Genomic DNA, 22,158 nt, shown 5'->3' on the forward strand with positions numbered 1-22,158 from the left:
TGCTGCTTTGGGCTGCTTGAAACCATGCCACTGGCCTCCTCATCTCCACTAAGCTGGCCCACTCCCCTCCAGCCCTCCCAGCCAGGATAAGTAACCTTGTTGTGCAATATGCTGTTGGGCTGGAACGAGGCTCTGCCAGGGTTCAAGAGCTGCCCCCCTCTGATGCCATAAACTGATTGCTGAACTCCTTTACTGCCCAGCCTAGCAGCTCAGTAGGAATACCGACTGCATTGTACTACTGAGAAGCCCCAGGACCCAAGGTCGTTCTCCAATGACTTTTCAGAAAGGAGAAACGAAAACAGCCCCCAAACGTCTTGAGGCGAAGAACAGATGGAGGCTCTGTGGAACAGAGTGCCACTCTGATAACGCAGGTTGTCACATATCCAGGGTCTGTCAGTGAAATGGGCGGCTTCTCAGATTCTCCCTCCAGTCTGTGTTGCATTTTCCACCATCTTTGCCTGTCAAGGGCAATTACCCTAATCTTCTGTGGCCTTTTGTGATAAGTAACCAGGCTTAAAGGCAGGGCCTCTATGAAAGCAAGCATTGTGTGTGGACCCAGCCTAGGTAGAATCCAGTGATTCAGTAGAAGAAAATGAGTTCCTTCGGTGGCATCAACAAACTAATGGGAAAATTCTTTGCCCATCTCCTTTAAGATCCTGCTGGCTCTGTGGGCTAAGCGAGTGCTGTCAGAGTGCCAGGCACTGTGTGCTGTACCTTCGCTGGTGTTTGCAGCCTCTGCCTCTCCACAGATTGTGTGGACAGCACCACTGAACGATTTGGAGTCCTGAGCTTGCCTATTCCCCCAGGGTCAAGAGGAAACTCCCAGGGGTCTGTGGAGGATAGAGGGGCAGGGTCCTCCTGAAGACCAACTTCCTCATGTCATGGGAGCAGCTCATGGAAAAAAGGTATGGAGTCTGATTTCCCTCCCTGCTTACCGGAGTGGGAACAGAGGACATTTTTTCTCTCTCTGCACCTGTTGCTGGATTAACCCTTCTGGAGGTCTCTGCTCCTCCTTCCCCTTCTATAGTTCTGCCTTGGGTATAAATGAGGGATTGTTAGCTGAAAGGAGTGCCCAGACTGTGTCAGTCAGCTTCAGTAATTCTACCTGCCTAAATTGTTATCTATTACTCAGCCTATTCCAAGTTTTCCAGAGCCAATGACAAGGCCAGGGAGGGGCTTATGCTGTCAGAAAGAACAGACTATGGACACATGCATTGCTGCTTGCAACTTTCCCTCTCCCTCTCCCTCTCCCTCTCTCTCTCTCCCTCTCTCCTCTAAGAAAAGGAAAAGGAGGGTGAGGAAGAGCAAAAGAGCAATTCCCCACAGCTTGAATGAAGACTTAGAAAGGTATGCTTAGAAGTGAACACCTAGCTCCATTGGATACTTTGGGGACAAAGGTCTAGTGTTAAATGATCTTAGCCTAGTCTATCCATCTTTATTATATGCTAGGAATCCCAAAAATGTAGCTCTGAGCCTTTAAGGACTAAAAAGACAAACTGCTTTGGATCCCTCTGCTTTCTAAAATCAGCAGCCTAACTGCTTAAATGCTATTAACAGCTTAGTGCATGGCTGGCAGTTCAGGTGCTTTCCTTTCCTCATCTTATGCTGGAAAAAAAAAGCAAGAAATCAGCCCTCTCCACAAAGGGAGAGCTCCTTTGTTTCCACTGGAATGTCTGTCATCCTCTACATATTTCTTTCCTGTTCTTTCCTCACTGGGGAAAATAGTCATGGAAAAAACTTCATCGCTATTCTTCCCCTACCCTCCCCTTTCCCCTCCGCACCAGTGACAGTCCATTCTAGGTGTTAGTTCAGAAATACAATACGGAAAGTGCTCCATCTGTAGAGTATAGCCTTGTTTGATGTAAATGAGAAACAGATCACAACTTTGTCACTGGAAACATTCTCAAAATAGCTTCAAGTTAACATACTTTCTCAAGCCATTATTTTGCTCTGCCAGCACTTTGAATGAGCACCAGGTTCTTGACTGCTTTGACATTAGTTTCCTGGAATTATAAATATATTTGAAAGGACTGAGGTCATCTAGTCCATCCCCCTGCCTTCACTCAAGTTAACAGTTAAACAGTCCCAAACAACAAGAATGAATCCTGTTTCTATAGACTTAGAAGGACATTGGTAATGCTCCTCAGTAACCCATTCTAGGATCAATTAACAATGCCTAAAACAGTCAGAAACTATTCCATACACCTAGCCTAAGTCTTTCATTTTGTAGTGGATACCCATTTTCTCCCAATCTGACCTCAGTACAGATGGAGAAACATCCTTTCTATAGTAGCTTTGTATATCTTTCAAAAATCCAGATTGTGTACTTCCAGGGTAAAAATAACTGCTAATAAATCTATATATGTAGAATTTGTCACCTTGGAGTTGTGTTATTGGTTGAAAGAGCTGAGGTGGGGTAGGTGCCATATGTAGTATATACCAACTTTTCTTCCCACCTATTACAACCCTGCCTCCTGGAGGAGTGAGATTGATGCCAAAATGGCCCTGAATGGGATCATTACTGACAATCTCCCTCCCACATGATGGCCACTAAATCACTGTTGCTGGTTGCTGAGTGTCTGTGAGCGCCCTCCCCCTCCCCCTCCCCCCCAATCTTTCTCTTCTTCACTCTCCTCTCCCTCTCTTGGATAAGGAGGGTAACAATGGGATCCTGGCAACAATTTGGCCAGGGACACCTTGCTCCTGTAAAGAGGGCTCCTGGAGTCCAAAGCAAGTGAGTCTATGAGAGGAAGGAAAGGGAGGAGCAGAAGAGACTTTCTCCGTTCTGTGAGTCCTCTCTGTGAAATGCAGGATTTCTCCTTGGAGATAAAATGGCTACTGGATTTTGGTTTTTCACCCAAGAAAGAAGCAGAAGAAGAAGAAGATGACAGAAAAGCATAGACTGACAGTGAGCAAAAGACAGAAAATATATTTTAAATATTACTGTTTCAAAGGTTTTTTCTAGTAGTTGTCACTATTGGACTAATTTTAAACTACTACTACTAATAATAATAATGAGAAGAAGAAGAACTGGGTTATTTGTTAAGCACTTACTATGTGCTTAAATCAGGTCATACACAGCCTGAGTCTCACATTTCAAAAGGCATGGCCACCAATGTGGGACCACAGCAGAACTGTATTTGAGAACCACTGGCCTATGTAATATGACAAGGCAATGAACCATTAGAACAAGGTAGTCATAGTAGTAATGGCATTTATTGAGCACCCATTGGGTACAATACATTGGACTAAACACTTGGGGAAAGTACAACAGAAAGAAGTAGTATATTCCCTGCCCAAAGTGAGCTTATGCTCTAACAGGGGGGACAGACATAACATTGTGTATCTTGCTTAAAACTTCCCCTCTGGACTGTAAGCTCATTATGGGCAGGAAGTGTTTCTTCTACTTCTGTTGTATTCTCCCAAGTGCTTAGAACAGTGTTCTGCACATAGTAGGAGCTCAATAAATACCATCCATGAATGTCTGTACTTTTCTCCTTCAACAGAAATGCTCTCTTTTTATTATTCTACTATTTCCAGATTGCTTTTGTGCCCAAATAATACTAAGTACACAATCCAACCAAGTGGTTCTTCTGGACCCTTTCATTTCTTGATCTCTGTGGATTTCACATAAGCCACTGCCCTGAAAATAAAGGCAGATTGATCAATGCCTGGTTCTTTGGTCATTTGCAAGCTATCCAATTATACAGAGATGAAGATTTATGAGAATATTTCCAGTTCTTGAGAAAGCAAATTAGAAATGATGTTCTGTGTTCCATAAGGTCCCCAGCTGCTTGGTGATCAGACCAGGTTAATAATCACAATCCTGGAGGATAAATTCAGCCAACTAATTTTTTTCCTTCTTGGCCCAGCATTCTAGAAAATCCAAATTGATGGTGGTATATAAAAGGCCATCAGCTTTCCCTGAAGTTAAAACTCACCAATTCTGTAAACTCAGTGCTTCAGTTTTCTGTTTTCACTTCTTCAGATTACAGAATAAAATGGCTCAGAATGCTTGGCTTTATACTCAGCAACTTTCCAAAGAAAAAGAACCTTTATAAGGTTGGAGGGACTCACCTTACCTCTTCTAAAAGAGGTTGAGTAAAGAATCTCAGGATGGAGGAAAATAACGCTAATAGAAATAAAGGTGCTTTCTTTCACTACCCCAACTAATCTAGTAGACTTTTAGTAGAGGTAAAGTGAGCCACCAATTATTTTATGTATCTGTTCTATCTTGTTACTGTTTCAAATAACTTCTGTAGCAAAGGTTCTGGATGCATCAGGTAACCCAACACTTCCTTGGTTTGCTTGGACATTTATTAATTGTATTTGAGTGCTTACTGTACACAGAGCACTGTACTCAGCACATGGAAGACTACAATATAACAGAGTTGGTAGGCACATTCTCTACCCACAACAAGGTTGCAGTCTAGAGGGAGAGACAGACATTAATATAAATAAATTACAGATATGTATATAAGTGCTGTGTGGCTGAGGGAGGGATGAATAAAGCGTGCAAATCCAAGTGTAAGGGCAACACAGAAGGGTGTGGGAGACGAGGAAATGAGGGCTTAGTCGGGGAAGGCCTCTTGGAGGAGATGTGCTTTCAATAATGTTTTGTAGGTGGGGAGAATGATCAGATACAAAGCACTCCAGGCACTGTACTAAGCACTGGGGAAAAAAAATACATGGATATTGACTTGAACTTGTCTTTTGCCCTTAGGGAATTCAAAATATAAAGGAGCAAGGGAAGGACACAGAGAAAGCGTAACAGGGCAAACTCAATTTAAAAACCCAACAACTGAACAAAAGCCAATTAAAACTATGCCTTCCTCAATTAAGCCCTCTTTTACCAGTCCCCTTCTCCCATCTGTGTTGTCTAAGGACTTGGATCTGTGACCTCTGGGCACTTGATATTTGCCCACCCCCCCACCCCAACCTCACAGCACTTATGTGCATATCTTTAAATTACATATTCAATTATTTATTTTAATGCCTGTCTTCTCTCCCTCTAGACTGCAAGCTCGTTGTGGATAGGGAACATGTCTATCAACTCTGTTGTCTTGTACTCTCTCAAGCACTTAGTACAGTGCTCTGCACACAGTAAGTGCTCACTAAATGCCATTGACTAATTAGAACAGTTCAACAACACCAAAAATAGCAAGAGTCCATCAATGCTGGAAGGGAATTCATTCAATCGTATTGAGTGCTTACTGTGTACAGAGCACTGTACTAAGCGCTTGGGAAGTACAAGTTGGCGACATAAAGATGGTCCCTACCCAACAGCGGGCTCACAGTCTAGAAGGGGGAGACAGACAACAAAACATATTAACAAAATAAAATAGAATAGTAAATATGTAAAAGTAAAATAGAGTAATAAATCTGTACAAACATATACAGGTGCTGTGTGGAGGGGAAGGAAGTAGGGCAGGGGGATGGGGAGAGGGAGGAGGGGGCTCAGTCTGGGAAGGCCTTCTGGAGGAGGTGAGCTCTCAGTAGGGCTTTGAAGGGAGGAAGAGAGCTAGTTTGGTCGATGTGTGGAGGGAGGGCATTACAGGCCAGGGGGAGGACATGGGCCGGGGGTCGACAGGCAAGAATGAGGCACAGTGAGGAGGTTAGTGGCAGAGGAGCGGAAGGTGCGGGCTGGGCTGTAGAAGGGAAGAAGGGAGCTGAGGTAGGAGGGGCGAGGTGATGGGAATAGTCCTGTTTCCTCACTTCTCCAGTCAGGATCATCCTAGCTCCAAACTGCCACAAAGCCCTCTGTCCTCCCATCACCCACCCTTTGCTCCAGCTGGACAGCAAGGCCACGGTACCAAGTGACGGAATTTTGAGCTCCATTTTCATGCATCCACCATTCCTGCAGGGGGGTTGGGTCAGGAACTGTGATGGCAGGCCTCAAATTGATGGGGGAAGAGGCTCATTTTAATTTGGGTTAAAAATGTGAATCTGTGACCTTATTTCTCTAGGTATTTTCCTAGGGTGAAAAGAATTCTTTCTTTGTTACCTTTGCTTCCTTTCTCCCTTGTTCAAAGAGGTACAACTTCTGTGGCCAACTTTGAGCTCTAAAGGTTTCTTGAAGTGTTTTCTAATCCCTGACCTTTTTTCTTGTTACCACAAATAAGCAGAAAATAACTGAATCATATGCTTCCCTTTTGTTTCTAAATACTGGCAGCATAGTGCTCACATACCTACACCAATTATCTGGCCTGCCTACTGATTAAAAGGAGGCTAAAAATGAAGAAATTTCTCAGGGAAGAAACAAGAAAGCACACAGGCCTGATGCACAACAGTGTAATAAGCAGCAGACATGCTCACAACATTCACTGAGTTCAGACTTCAAGGACACACTACTTCTTTCTATTGTCAGTGTTCTGCCTACGTGTTAGACCGGAGCAGGCAAACTGAGCTTTCAGAGCTTACCCCAGTGAAGAGAACTAAGTGGCCTGTGGCTGAAGGGACAAAAGAATTTCCAAAGAGGTAAACCACACCAACCTTTGGGAGCATCTACTCTGTCACCCTGAAACCAATGACGGCCCCAGTAAAGCTATCACACAATTTTGATAATACAAGAACCAGGGCAAGTATATCCTGTTGTTTTCTGCACTGCAAATCAGAACGTGTTATCTTCAGTAGTGCAAGAGAAATAAGCAGCATGGCTTAGTGGATGGAGCACAGGCCGGGGAGTCAGGAGGACCTGGATTCTAATCCTGACTCCACCACATGTCTGCTGTTTGACCGTGGGCAAGTCACTCAACTTCTCTATGCTGCAGTTACCTAATCTGTAAAAAGTAGATGAGTATGAGTGTCATAGGGGCATGGACTATATCCAACCTGATTAACTTGTATTTACACCAGGGCTTAGAACAGTGCTTGGCACACAGTAAGCAATTAACAATAACATAACAATTATTATTATTAGTTCATATGTTTGGAGTTGTGAAGTGATTTAACCAACTAGGAGAGCCCCTGAGCTCACATGGCTTGTAAACACCAGGAAAAGTCTTAAGACAGATATATGGCTGCTGAAAGTGCTTCCTTCCCACACAATGCCTTTTGCTTACCTTCGGATTGCTCCAAGGCAATCCACTATTAAACTATTGATAACTAATTATGGTATTCATTCATTGGGGAAGCAGTGTGGCTTAGTGGAAAGAGCCCGGGCTTGGGAGTCAGAGGTAGTAGGTTCTAATCCCACTTCTGCCACTTGTCAGCTGTATGACTTTGGGCAAGTCACTTTTTCTGTGGGCCTCAGTTCCCTCATCTGTAAAATGGGGATGAAGTCTGTGAGCCCTACGTGGAACACCCTGATTACCTTGTATTACCCCAGCACTTAGAACAGTGATTTGCACATAGTAAGTGCTTAACAAATGCCATTAGTATTATTATTATTCAGAATGTACTGGTGCCAAGGACTAGAATAAGTACAAGATGATCAGAATGGATAAAATTCAACCTAAGAGGTAGGAAGAGCAGGTATTTTATCTCCCATATCCCCAAATGAGGAAACTGAGGCCCAGAGAAGTTGTGACTTGCCCAAAGTCACGCAGTAGGCCAGTGGCTAAAATGAGACTAGTACCCAATCCTCTTGATTCCCAGCCCTGTGCTCCTTCCACTAGTCCATATGCAACCCAGCTCTCTCAGAAGAGAGAGGACAAGGCTGTAAGGTTGTGATATAATTAACATCCAAGCTACTCGAGGCTTTAATCATAAAATCAGAGAATCCTGGGGCTGCCACGGCCTTCAGGGATGACAACACCCAAGGCATCCGATACAAGGGATTATCTATTCCAACTATGCTCCTTCCCACAATTCTCATAGTCCATCCCAGTGATTCAGGCCCTTGCCCCTCAGGACTTGTTCCTTATTTCCATTCTAAATCCCTCCTGCTGCGATTCCAATCAATTTCCCCTTGATGAAGAAATTGAGAAGCAGTGTGGCTTAGTGGATAGAGCACAGACTTGGGAGTTGGAAGGACCTGGGTTCTAATCTCAGTTCTACCACTTGTCTGCCATGTGATGTTGGGCAAGTAACTTCACTTTTCTGTGCTTGTTACCTCATTTGTAAAATGGGGATGAAGACTATGAGTCCAATGTGGGACAGGGACTGTGTCCAACCTGATTTGCTTGTATCTACCCGAGTGCTTAGAACAGTGCTTGGCACATAGCACTTAACAAGTACCATAATTATTATTATCTACCCCAGTGCTTAATACAGTGCTTGATGACACATAGTAAGCACCTAACAAATGCCATAAAAAATGAGAAGAGCTGATCACCATCCTCAGCATAATAGACTGTGAGCCCCTTGGGGAACAAAAACTGTGTCCCACCTGATTGTCTTGTACCTACCCCAGGCTTAGTACAATTGACACATCTTAAATGTTCAACAAATACCACAATATCATAATAATATCTCATATACTTGAAGGGAATGACTGACTTTCCACTTAGTCTTCTTTTCCCCAAATGAAATAATCCCAGTTCTTACCTTTCTTCACAAATCCTATTTTCCAAACTTATCACCTTGCTCTTAAAATGCTCTCTTGCTTATTCATCTCCAAGAAACAAAGCTTCCCTGATTGAAGGGACAAAAAAAATCAGACCATTCTATCAGAAAAGTTATTAAATTTGATAAATGACTTAAAACAAGCAGTAAATTCTAAGGTAGTGAAATCCCATGTAGCTCTCTGGGCCAGTTTCTACCCCAAACAATTACCTTTGTATATGATTAATGAGCCTGGTTTGAAAATTATAGTCCTACCCAGTTTCCCTTACTTTCCATTTCAGCAAACCCCAAGTTAAATGACACAGAAGAAAACTAATTATAAATAGCACCCTGTTGTAACTCCTCCAGCTTTCCAGCAAATCACTTAAGCAGTTTTTCCTCTATGGTCTGTTTAAAATTATTTTAGTGCTTTAAAAAGGCCAGTAATCTCTACTAGAAACCATTCCTCATTTCCCTGATGTAGTATGATGCATATACTAAATTAATTCATTACAGCACATAGTGATTGCTGGCTCCAGAATGTGAGTCATAGGCTTCTAGTGTAGTAACAACATCATTGAGTTAAGGAAGGGTAGTTTGATTTGTTTAAACTTCCTTGTAAAATTTCCTAAGTGGAAATATGTTCCTTGATTTTTTGGGTTTCCTGAAGAAGAGAAAGAAGGGAGTGGGAGCACAAGCTGGCTGTTCCCAAAATTCAAACTTTGACTTTAGGTACTCTGAAAACCACCAGCGTACCCTGAACCTTGCTGCAGTGGGAACTTAGTGAAACCTGCGCTCGCCAGCATGACTGGGACATGACTTCTCCCAGGCCCCACTGAAGCAGGGATCGGGGATTTCACCCAGCTCTCCACTACACAGGGGGTCTGGGACCTGCCTGACCCTCTGTAGGTCTCTGTTTTCCACTGTATCTCTCCATCTTCCCTTTTATCTCTGTCTCTCCCTAGGTCTCTCTGACTCCCTCTGCTTCCCTTTTCTTCCCTTGGGAGCCCCACCCCAGGAATACTTCTCTGCTGGAAATTCTATCTCAGGTTCAACCCCAACTGAATAGAGCACAGGCCTGGGAGTCAAAGGACCTGGGTTCTAACCCTGGCTCCACCTCTTGTCTGCTGTGTGACCTTGGGCAAGTCACTCAACTTCTCTGTACCTCAATAACCTCATCTGTAAAATGGAGATTAAGACTATGAGCCTCATGTGGGACAGGTACTGAATCCAACCTGATTACCTCGTATCTACCCCCCAGTGCTTAGTATAATGCCTGGCACATAGTAAGTGCTTAACAAGTACCATAAAAAAGTCATTCATTTATTCAGCGGTATTTATTAGTGTGTACACAGCACTAGGAAAAAAATTAGAGAATTAGATATCCTCTGTGGCTACCGAAAGGCTCACAATCTAAGAATAAGTTGGGGGAGGGAGGGAAGGGTTGTTGACTGATACCTAAGGAAAGACAAAACAATAAAAATACAGATAACATAAAAGACAGTGGTCAATAGAATAAGAGCAATAGGTTGCTGTGGCTAGAGAAACAGGATTGCTGGCTTCTTGCAAAACAGTCCACTAGTCGCTACACTCACAGTTGCAGCTACGGTCTCCCTAAGTTCTGAAATCAATTGATGGCATTTATTGAGCACTTATTGTGTGCAGAGCATTGTACTAGGTGCTTGGAAAAGGTACATTATAGTAGAGTTGGTAGATGCAATCCCTGCCCTCAAGGATCTTACAGTCTACAGAGAGTTTAAAAATTGAGAAGGCCTCATGCTGCCATATCATCTTCTCCTTGCCTGGCTGGAGCAAGGCCTGATGGGAATCAATTTCAGTGAAATACTGTCACTTGATCTAATAAATGGCCTGAAAGTGTAGCTATAATTGAATGGCAGCTTTCTTCTCCTGATCTGTGGACCTTAGAAAACATATGCACTTTGAATACACCCAATCCATGAACTGCCACCACCCTTGAAATGTTCCAAAAAAGTAACAGTTGAAATTTCATCTTTGGTGCCAGTTTGCCTCCAGCCTCCTGGCATCCTCTGATAGGGTTTGGAAGCAAATTTTCCTTTGGTGACACAAAATGGCCATAGACTTCACTTACAAAGAAACATCAAAAAACACAACTGTAACTGTTGCCCCCCCTCCACCCCATCCTACCCAGTCCCCCAAATGCCCGGGTGTAAGTGGCCTTTAGTTGGACAAGCTAATAAAAGCTAAAGTTTCTGTTTGTTAAGAATAGCCCTGTTATCTGGCACTGTTTCTAGACATTTGAGAAAGCCTCCTGCTCTAGGTTTCCAAGGTTTGACTAGATCACTGCACCACTGATCTCCTTTACCTCTTTAGTCTAGCCCACCACTCAAACAGGGCTACTGTTTGTCTTAGCTAGGCCATAGATGAAGTCAGCATGGCTAAAATGAAAAACATTAAGGCTGTAGGCCCAGAGCAAGAAGCAAACTGATGCTCGCTTGAGAGATTAGCAGCTCTATGACTCACAAAAAAAAAGAAGCAAATGTACAAAGATGCATTTCAGGGCAATGTTAATTCTACCAACCTATTCAGATAAGTAGGGAAAGACCTGAGGAAAAAATTACAATACACATAGTAGCTTCACCCCACGTACAACTAATGTGATTCTGTACTTGTAATACTCTGTCTTCAGACCTCCTATTTGCTTCCTGCCTCAACTTTCAAAATTTTGTCCCAACTAGACTAAAAGTCAACTTTGTAGAACACAAGCTCACACAGGAGTAAAGCACCAGTAGGAATCAGGAAGACCAAGGTCCAGAGGTGGTGGGACCTGCATGCATTAGGGAATAAATGCAGCCATCTATTAAGTATTCAAGAATGCCCAGTTGTAGGCCATCCAGGCTTCTGGATTCTTCTCTCTTGCCTTCCTGCTGATTGCCTTTTGGCCCTTTCCCTTGACATTAATTGCTTCACTAAAGAAAGGAGGCAGTACAAGGCATTGAGATTCAAATGAGAAGCAGCCTGGTGTAGTGGAAAGAGCCCAGGACTGGTAGTCAGGAGACCTCAGTTCTAATCCCAGCTGTGTCACATGCCTGCTATGTGGCCTTGGGCAAGTCACTTCTCTGGGTCTCAGTTTCTTCACCTGTAAAATGGGGATTAAATGTCTGTCCTCACTCCCCTTGAAACTGTGAGCCCAGTGTGGAATAAGGGCACTGTGTGATTTGATTATTCTGTATCTACTCCAGCACTTAGAACACTACTTGGCTCATAGTAAGCGCTTCATGAATGTTGTTATTATTATTAGGTAGGGAAGCAGTGTGGCTTAGTGGCAAGAGCCTGGGCTTGGGAGTCAGAGGACATGGGTTCTAATCCTGGCTCCACCACATGTCTGCTGTGTGACCTTGGGCAAATCACTTAACTTCTTTGTGCCTCAGTTACCTCATCTGTAAAATGGGGATTAAGACTGAGAGCCCCACGTGGGACAACATAATTACCTTGTATCTACTTTAGCACTTAAGAACAATGCTTGGCCCACAGAAAGTGCTTAACAAATACCAACATTATTATTATTATAAAAAGATACTCCACATTTCCAGAAAAAGGGTGCCTGGAAATCTGAAGGCTTTTATTTTTAACTCTTCTCTAGATGTCCATAGGTTAGAGGTTCCCCCAAAATAATTTTCCTTAAACTCCAATCAAAAAACATTGGCTTCAGGATTTTTCAAAACCCTGTTACATCTGATGAAAGTGCCGTTTATTAGTTCTACTTACTTTCTCTACCATTCCTCAAATTTCTGAATAATTCAACTCTTCTTTGAATTATTTCTTTGTGTTTATGGTGCATTCTTTTGAACACATATTAACAGAATGTCCTTTACTTAAGCTCAATTTTCTTGCTGGTGCATAACTGCCCGTTACCTTCAAGATGCCTCTTGATAATTATCTTCAACATTTACATTACTTTCCTCTGGCAGGTTATACCTCTTTTTTAAATAACCCAATCAATCAACAATATTTATTGAGCACCTATTGTGTATTGTGTAGTATACTAAGCACTTTCTCTATATGTACCTAAGTGCCAAGGTTGGCTGTATGTACCCAAGTACTAAGATAGACCTGGTGTGATGGAATTCAACTGGAGAATGCTTCCTAGAGAAGGTGGTATTTCAGGAGGGCTTTGAAGCTGAGGAGAGTTGTGATCTAGTAGATTTGAAAGGGGAAGGAGTTCCAAATGCAAGAAAGGTAATGAGCAAGGGGTTTAGATGTAGGAGAGGTAATAGCAAGGCACAGTGAGAAGGTGAGCTTGGGAGGAGTGGAAGACAAGAGCTGGGATTAGCAGGTGGAGAGCAAAAATGTAAGAAGAAGAGAGCTGGAGAACAACCTGGAATCCAATGATTATGAATTTCTGCTTGATTTGGAGGGAAATGTGTAACCTTTGGGAGGTCTTGAAGAGTGGAGAGAGACATGTACCAAATGACATTTTAGAAAGGTCATCTGGGTGCCAGAGAATAGTATAGACAGAGACAGGAAGAGGTTGAAGGCAGAAACACAGGTAAAGAAACTGATGCAAGGGGTCTTCTTTGGACAAGGGAGACAGAAAAAGGTGGTTGTTTGGGAGGTAGTAGTAATAGTATTGATTGAGTCCCCAGGAACTGGAATGCATGGTACTAAGCACTTTAGACTGTAAGCTCATTATGGGCAGGCAACATGTCTGCTAATTGTGTTGTATTGTACTCTCCCAAGCTTTTAGTGCAGTGCTCTGCACATAGTAAGAGCTCAATTCATTTATTCATTCAATTGCATTTATTGAGCACTTACTGTGTGCAGAGCACTGTACTAACTGCTTGGGAAGTACAAGTTGGCAACACATAGAGACAGTCCCTACCCAACAGCAGGCTCACAGTCTAGAAGGGGGAGACAGACAACAAAACAAAACATATTAACAAAATAAAATAAATAGAATAAATATGTACAAATAAAATAAATAAATACAGTAATAAATATGTACAAACATATGTACATATATACAGGTGCTGTGGGGAGGGGAAGGAGGTAAGTTGGGGGGGATGGGGAAGGGGAGGAGAGGGAGAGGAAGGAGGGTGCTCAGTCTGGGAAGGCCTCCTGAAGGAGGTGAGCTCTCAGTAGGGCTTTGAAGGGAGGAAGAGAGCTAGCTTGGCGGATGTGGCGAGGGAGGGCATTCCAGGCCAGGGGGATGACATGGGCCGGGGGTCGATGGCGGGACAGGCGAGAATGAGGCACAGTGAGGAGATTAGCGGCAGAGGAGTGGAGGGTGCGGGCTGGGCTGTAGAAGGAGAGAAGGGAGGTGAGGTAGCAGGGGGCGAGGTGATGGAGAGCCTTGAAGCTGAGGGAGAGGAGTTTTTGCCTGATGCGTAGGTTGATTGGTAGCCACTGGAGATTTTTGAGGAGGGGAGTAACATGCCCAGAGTGTTTCTGCACAAAGACAATCCGGGCAGCGGCGTGAAGTATGGATTGAAGTGGGGAGAGACAGGAGGATGGGAGATCGGAGAGGAGGCTGATGCAGTAATCCAGTCGGAATAGGATGAGCTCAATAAATACCATTGATTGATTGGGATGTACTAAACCGTGACAAGTTCCCCTCACTATGGGACTCTTACACTCTAATAGGGGAGACAAATATAAAAATATTTGCAAATACAGTAAATCAAAATCAATGACTGAATGTACAACAGAATGAATATACCTACGGAAGTGTTGAGGATGGATATAAATAAGTGCAGAAGTGCTAGAAAAGGGTTGATGCAACCTGGGGTACTGGGAATTTATTCTGGAGGACTTGTTGAAAGAGGTGAGATTTTATGAGGGCTTTGACTATGGGGAAAGCTGCGATCTGTCTGATTTGAAGGAGGGAATTCCAAACTGGGGAAATAGCATGAGCAAGGGGATGGAGGTGGAATAGTCAAGAGCAAGTTGGAGATGATATCTCAACTGTGGCCTTCTGAGACAGGAAAGATGGTGGTGTTACCAACTATAATAGAAAAATTAGGAGGAGGAATGGGTTTAAGGAGGGAAGATGGAATGTTCATTTTTAGTCTTGTTGAATTGTGAGTGCCCATAGCACATCCCTGTGGGGATTTCCTAGAGAAAAGAAAAAATGAGAGATTATAAAGTAGGAGAGGGGTGGATTTAATATTCATCTACCTAGTTAAAACCTTCTGAGCAGGTGGACATCCCAAAATAATGAATGTAAAGGAGAAGAGTTAAATATTCTGTTATCCTAAAAGTCCCACATTATTCCTCTTATCTCTCCATGAGTGTCTCCAAAATCTAGTCACTTTATTCTATATCATTCCTCTCTTAAATGTATTTTATTCCAAAGTAGTTTCTAAGACAAATAAAAGGAAATGTTTATTTACTTAACTGATAGCAAGAATATAAAAGTAATTGTCACAGGACGTTACACATATTAATACGTAAATCAATCAATGATATTTATTGAGTGCTTACTGTGGGCAGAGCACTGTACTAAGCACTTGGGAGAGTACAATACAACAAAGTTGGTAGATGAGTTCCCTGCCTACAAGGAGCTTACAGTTGAGCTGGGGAGATGGGCACTAAACTAAATAAAATACAGATAGGGGAAGCAATAGAGAATAAGGATGGATATCTTCATAAGTGCTCTGGTAGTGGGCATGGGGTGAATATCAAAGTGCTAGGGGTAATGAATGCAAGTGCATAGATGATCCAGAAGGGTTCAAGAAGGATTTAGATCGGATCATTTAGAAGTGTTCTTGGGTGACAATTTCATGATGGGTTAATAGAGGGAAAAGTTTTGGATGTTAAAAGGATGGATGTCAAGGTCAACCAGCACCCTTTCAGCAGGTTGACAAGCCTGATTCACTCTGTAAAAACATGAACACATTTAAAACAATTATTTGTCCATTCACTCCCTGCTTTAGTTAAGAAGTCTCATTGAAATTTAGTAATTAGCCCTTTCTCTCTTTTGTCTTCTTTCCTGCAAAACCAGGGCTCTGTTCTAATACACAGCAATGATATCTTCCCCATGTTTTAGCCTTTGCATCCTGCAAATGTGTGACTCCTTGTCAGACAGCCTCCTGCTCTAGAGAGAGGAAGACAAAATTGTGAGAAGCAGAGCTTTTGTGTCCAGACTCATTGATGCCCTTTGCTGACAAGATCATTAGTTTTGGGTCTCGACCCTGCAAGTTAAAATGTTATCATTTTCCAAAGTTAAGCTATGTCTTCCCAGGCTTTGATCCTGCTCCTTGCAAGGAGAAGGAAAGGTCAGCTCCTTGCTCGGAGTTGCTCGGGGAAATCTTCAGATCCAGGGAACAATTGACTTGCATGTCTCAATAGGCAAAGCTGTGTGATTCACACCACACAGGCTAGGTAGGTTGAACGCCACAGTAAAAGATTAGTTTTGATCACACTATGGAATTGCTTGGTAGAAAAGGGAGGGAAAATGGGGTCATTGAAAGAATACAAACAAAATCAGACAACCCGGGTCATGTTCAGAGACACGAGGTCTACGGAGTGGGTATCAATCAGTCAATGGTTTTTATTGAGCGCTTACTGTGTACACAGCACTGTAGTAAGCATTTAGGAGAGTACAATACAATAGAGAAGGTAGACACATCCCCTTCCCACAAGGCATTTACAGGCTAGAGCGGGAGGGGTATCTATTCTTCTAACTCAGCTGCTGCTTTGAATAGCTTATAAACATTTGGCAGCTCTTGAGTTTGGTACGGTTGGCTTTTCTAGCTAAGGTACAGCAAGCAATATCACCTTATTATGACCTAGTTTAAATTGGTCCAGTATTTCAGCTAGATGGGAAGGTTTTACTAAAGATTCGGTCATTTACAGGGGCTTCTTCTTTTGAATTGAAGGAGTGTCCACATCAGGTCCCAGTCCCAAATTAAGCTCTCATTGTTCTCCCATAATTATGTGATCAGACTTCCCCAGGCTAAGGCAGGATGGGGAAGAGGGGGTAGGGGAGGAGCAGGGGGCCTCCAGGAGGCAGGGCCAGAAAGATAGGGAGAGAGAAAGGAGAAGAGACAGAAGAGTGGGACAGAGACAGAGAAAGGGAAGGGAAACAGGAAAAAGGAATAAAAGAGGGTTAAGGAATAGAAAAGCAGAATTGCCTAGTGGATAGATCACAAGCCTGAGAGTCAGAAGAACCTTGGTGCTAATCCTGGCTCCACCACTTGTCTGCTGTGTGACCTTGGGCAAATCACTTCTCTTCTCTCTGCTTCAGTTTCCTGATCTGTAAAATGGGGATTAAGATTGTAAGACCCAGGTTGGACTGTGTCCAACCTGATTAGCTGTTTCTTCCCAAGAGCTTAGTACAGTGCCTGGCACATAATAAGCACTTAACAATACCATTTAAAAAAAAAGAGGGATGAGAGTAGAAGGTGGGAAAAGGTGAAAGAAAAGGAAAAGATGAAAAGGTGTCCCCTTTCTGTTTTAATGCTTCTCAACCTGGTTGACTATACTGCTTTTTATGCTACTTGTTAAGTGCTTACACTAAGCACTGGGATAGACACAAGATAATCACAGTCCAAGTTGGAGGGAGAAGGAGTTAGCCCCCATTTTACAGATGAGGTAACAGAGGCATAGAGAAGTGAAGTAACTTGCCTAAGGTCACCGAGCGGACACATGGCCTAGTGGAAAGAGCACCAGCCTGGGCATCAGAAGGACCTGAGTTATAATCTTGGCTCCATCATGTGTCTGTTGGGTGACCTTGGGCAAGTCACTTAACTTCTCTGTGCATCAGTTTCCCTCGTCTGTACAATAGGGATTAAGACCAGGAGCCCCATGTGGGACATGGACTGTGACCAACCCGATTATCTAATATCTACCCCAGTGACTTAATAGAGTATCCAGCACATAGTAAATGCTTAGCAAATACCATCAATAAATATGATTGATTGATTGATAAAACAAAAAAGTGGCTGAGCCAGGATTAGAACACAGGTCCTCTGATTCCCAGGCCAGCACTCATTATCCTAGACCATGCTGCTTCTCTAGAACCTCCCAGAATGTTTCTATGGCTTTGGTTTTAATCAATCAATCAATCGTATTTATTGAGTGCTCACTGTGTGCAGAGCACTGTATTAAGCGCTTGGGAAGTACAAGTTGGCAACATATAGAGATGGTCCCTACCCAACAGTGGGCTCACAGTCTAGAAGGGGGAGACAGAGAATAAAACAAAACATATTAACAAAATAAAATAAATAGAATAAATATGTACAAGTAAAGTAACTAGAGTAATAAATACGTGCAAACATATATACATATATACAGGTGCTGTGGGGAAGGGAAGGAGGTAAGGCGGGGGAATGGAGAGGGGGAGGAGGGGGAGAGGAAGGAGGGGGCTCAGTCTGGGAAGGACTCCTGGAGGAGGTGAGCTCTCAGTAGGGCCTTGAAGGGAGGAAGAGAGCTAGCTTGGCGGATGTGGGGAGGGAGGGCATTCCAGGCCAGGGGGATGACATGGGCCGGGGGTCAACAGTGGGACAGATGAGAATGAGGCATGGTGAGGAGATTAGCAGCAGAGGAGTGGAGGGTGCGGGGTGGGCTGTAGAAGGAGAGAAGGGAGGAGAGGTAAGAGGGGGCAAGGTGATGGAGAGCCTTGAAGCCGAGGGTGAGGAGTTTCTGCTTGATGTGTAGTTTGATTGGTAGCCACTGGAGATTTTTGAGGAGGGGAGTAACATGCCCAGACAGTCTCTGGACAAATACAATCTGGGCAGTGGCGTGAAGAAGGGATTGAAGTGGGGAGAGACAAGAGGATGGGGGATTGGAGAGGAGGCTGATACAGTAGTCCAGCTGGGATAGGATGAGAGCTTGAACGCGCAGGGTAGTGGTTTGGATGGAGAGGAAAGGGCGGATCTTGGCAATGTTGCGGAGCTGAGACCGGCAGGTTTTGGTGACGGCTTGGATGTGAGGGGTGAATGAGAGAGCGGAGTCGAGGATGACACCAAGGTTGTGGGCTTGTGAGACGGGAAGGATGGTAGTGCCGTCAACAGTGATGGGAAAGTCAGTGAGAGGGCAGGGTTTGGGAGGGAATACAAGGAGTTCAGTCTTGGACATGTTGAGTTTTAGGTGGCGGGCAGACATCCAGATGGAGATGTCCTGAAGGCAGGAGGAGATGCAAGCCTGGAGGGAGGGGGAGAGAGCAGGGGCAGAGATGTAGATTTGGGTGTCATCAGCGTAGAGATGATAGTTGAAGCCGTGAGAGCGAATGAGGTCACCAAGGGAGTGAGTGTAGATCTAAAACAGAAGGGGACCAAGAACTGAACCTTGAGGAACCCCCACAGTAAGCGGATGGGAGGGGGAGGAGGAGCCTGCAAAAGAGACTGAGAATGAATGACCGGAGAGATGAGGAGAACCAGGAGAGGACGGAGTCAGTGAAGCCAAGGTTGGATAGCGTGTTGAGGAGAAGGGGGTGGTCCACAGTGTCGAAGGCAGCTGAGAGGTCGAGGAAGATTAGGATAGAGTATGAGCCATTGGATTTGGCAAGCAGGAGGTCATTGGTGACCTTTGAGAGCGCAGTTTCCATGGAATGCAGGGGATGGAAGCCAGACTGGAGGGGGTTGAGGAGAGAGTTGGTGTTGAGGAATTCGAGGCAGCACGTGTAGATGACTCGTTCAAGGAGTTTGGAAAGGAATGGTAGGAGGGAGATGGGACAATAACTAGAAGATGAGGTCGGGTCAAGAGAGGGTTTTGGAGATGGGACAATAACTAGAAGGTGAGGTCGGGTCAAGAGAGGGTTTTTTTAGGATGGGAGAGACATGGGCATGTTTGAAGGCAGAGGGGAAGGAACCAGTGGAGAGTGAGCAGTTGAAGATGGAAGTTAAGGAGGGGAGAAGGGACGGAGCGAGAGATTTCATGAGATGAGAGGGAATGGGGTCAGAAGCACAGTTGGCTGGAGTAGCACTTGAGAGGAGGAGGAGAGCTCCTCTGAGGATACTGCTGGGAAGGATGGGAGAGTAGCGGAGAGTGTTGAGGGCGGGGGAGTGACTCTGGGAAGGTCAGACCTGATGGATTTAATTTTATTAATGAAGTAGGAGGCCAGATCGTTGGGGGTGAAGGAAGGAGGAGGGAGAAGAACCGGGGGCCTGAGAAGGGAGTTGAATGTACGGAAGAGCTGATGGGGATGATGGGCATGGGTGTCAATAAGGGAGGAGAAATAGTTTTGTCTGGCAGAGGAGAGGGCTCAGTTAAGGCAGGAAAGGATAAACCTGAAGTGAACGAGGTTGGCATGGTGTTTAGACTTTCGCCAGCAGCGTTCGGCAGCTCGAGCATAAGAGCAAAGGAGGCAGACAGTGGCAGTGATCCAGGGCTGTGGGTTAGTGGTACAAGTGTGACGAAGGGAAAAAGGAGTGAGTGAGTCTAGCTGAGTAGAAAGGGTAGAGTTGAGAGCAGTAATCTGATCATCAAGATTAGGTAGAGAGGAGAGGGAGATGAGGTGGGGTGTGAGGCGCTCAGGTGGATGGGGTCAAGAGAGCGGAGATCTCTGTGAGGGAGTAATATGGATTTACAGGGGAAAGGAGTGTGAGTGAGGAGGCAAGTGAGAAGAATATGATCAGAGAGAGGGATTTCAGAGTTGGTGAGGGTGGACACAGTGCAGCGGTAGGAGATGATGAGGTCGAGGGTATGAACAAGTTGGTGAATGGACGAGGTGGGGTGGACCAAGAGGTTGGCAGCATCAAGGAGAAATAGAAGGCGGGTGGCAGAGGAGTCACCAGGGATATCCATGTGGATGTTGAAGTCTCCGAGGATCAGAGTGGGCATGGAAAAGGAGAGAAGGAAGGTGAGGAAGGGGTCAAAATCGTTAAAGAAGTTGGAGGTGGGGCCAGGGGGGGCAGGGTAGATGATGGCTACAAGAATCTGGAGGGGGTGGTAGAGGGGAATAATGTGGGCTTCAAAGGAAAGGAAGGAAAGGGAAGGGGGAGGAGGGATAGTGTAAAAGCGACATTAGGGGGCGAGAAGGAAACCGACACCACCTCCTTTTCTGGTGAGTCTGGGGGAGTGGGAGAAGAAGAGACCTCCACTGGAGAGAGCAGCAGATAAGACTGTGTCATCTGCAGACAGCCGTGTTTCAGTTAGGGTGAGGAGGAGTAGAGAGCTGGAAAGGAATAGGTCCAGGATAAAAGGGATCTTATAATGGAGTGGGGGTTCCAGAGACCACACTTGGCAGTAGCTGTCGAGAGAGGGGAGGGAGGAGGAAGGGTGTGAGGGGTGGGGAGGGTTTGGATTGGGATGAGTTGGCAGGGGGCCTAGGCGGGGAGAGTGGGAAGAAGGGTGGTGATGGGAAAGGAGAACTGGGGTGGGGGCGGGGAGGAGGGGAGGGGGCTGGGAGGGAGGAGTGGAGGATTGGCGCTGGTACAGAGGGATGCTTGGTAGGGGGTGAGGGGGAGTGGTCCTGGTGGGGGAGAAGGAGGGAAAAAGCTGGGTGGGAGAGGGGAAAGGGAAGGTGAGGAATGGGAATGGCAGTTGGGAGCAAAGGAATTGAAAGTTCATGGTAAGGTCAGCAGGGCAAGTGACAGTACAGTGGGAGGTTAACAATTGCGATTGAGATACTGTTTTACTGAAACAGTACTCTCCTAGTAATAATTATTAATAATAATAATAATGCCTACATTAAGCACTTCTTATGTGCCAAGCATTGTTTTCAGCACTGAGGTACATACAATTCAATCAAATCAGATATCGTCCTTGCCTGTCCCTCTTGGGGCTCCCAGCCTAAGTAAGGTATTGAATCCCCATTTTACCAATAAGGAAACTGAGGCACAGAAAAATTATGATTAGCCCACAGTCACACAGCAGGCAAGTGGCAGAGGCAGGATTAAAACCCATGTTTCCTGACTCCTAAGCCTGTGCTTCTACTGTGCTTCTGTGCTTCACTGCTTTCTGTGTCTGTGGTGGCCTGCTGTGGTCTAAAGCTGCATGGTAATTCTGGGGATTCTGGCTGGGAGCTTGCCAGCAATGAACAGCATTGAATTTCTGTGATTGTTTCTGCAGTCAGCTTTCTCCCCTTTCTCCTTGAAGATGAGGGATCTTTTGAAATCCTGTGGTATTTCCTCTGGGTTCCCTGTGCTGAGAAAATGCTCGTGCACTATACTGAGAAGAACATCCCTTCCATGCTTTTAGGCAGGCACACTAATCAAATCAAGTAGTTATTTTCATGCCAGGAGTTAAAGATGTTCCTGGAATGTTTGGAAGATATCTACCTACCCTAACTCCCTGTACATTTCCAGATGTATTTCAGCCAGAGCTAAACAGCCCCTTGCCCCCTAAGATAAAGCAGAGCCAGTGAGGGAGATTTTTCCTTCTGTGGTCTTTATGTTACCAGCCTGGGACCTTGTCTATTAGCCTGACTTTCCTCTACCTGCTAGTACCCAAGTTCCAGAACGGGAGTGTTCACCTTGGCTTTCTTATTTCCCTGGGAGTCCATGGTTGTGCTGAACATTGCCACCATTCTGTTTCCTCTAAATTTTTGAAGCCAAGAATGCTGAGCCTACTGTGAGTTTAGGCAACTAAGACATTCTGAACTGCCTTTTAGTCTTGGTTTTTAACTTAGAGGCCTTCTCTGACTCTGACTAAGCCCTCATTTCCTCTTGCACTTGAATTTGCACCCTTCATTCACCCCTCCCTCAGCCCCACAGCATTTATGTACATATCCATAATTTATTTATTTTTATT

General features: G+C 44.6%; 1 protein-coding gene across 1 annotated transcript in view; it reads left to right on the top strand.

Moving 5' to 3' along the window:
* The first annotated feature begins 831 nt into the window (after positions 1 to 831).
* FAM107A (family with sequence similarity 107 member A) overlaps positions 832 to 22,158 on the top strand; it is a 92,641-nt gene continuing 71,314 nt past the window's right edge. The window contains exon 1 of the mRNA XM_038740638.1: positions 832 to 905. Coding sequence (XP_038596566.1) covers positions 882 to 905 — 24 coding nt within the window. The 5' untranslated portion in view covers positions 832 to 881. The remainder of the gene's footprint in view (positions 906 to 22,158) is intronic.

This window comes from Tachyglossus aculeatus, chromosome X1 (genome assembly GCF_015852505.1).
Source record: "Tachyglossus aculeatus isolate mTacAcu1 chromosome X1, mTacAcu1.pri, whole genome shotgun sequence".
Taxonomy (NCBI): domain Eukaryota; kingdom Metazoa; phylum Chordata; class Mammalia; order Monotremata; family Tachyglossidae; genus Tachyglossus; species Tachyglossus aculeatus.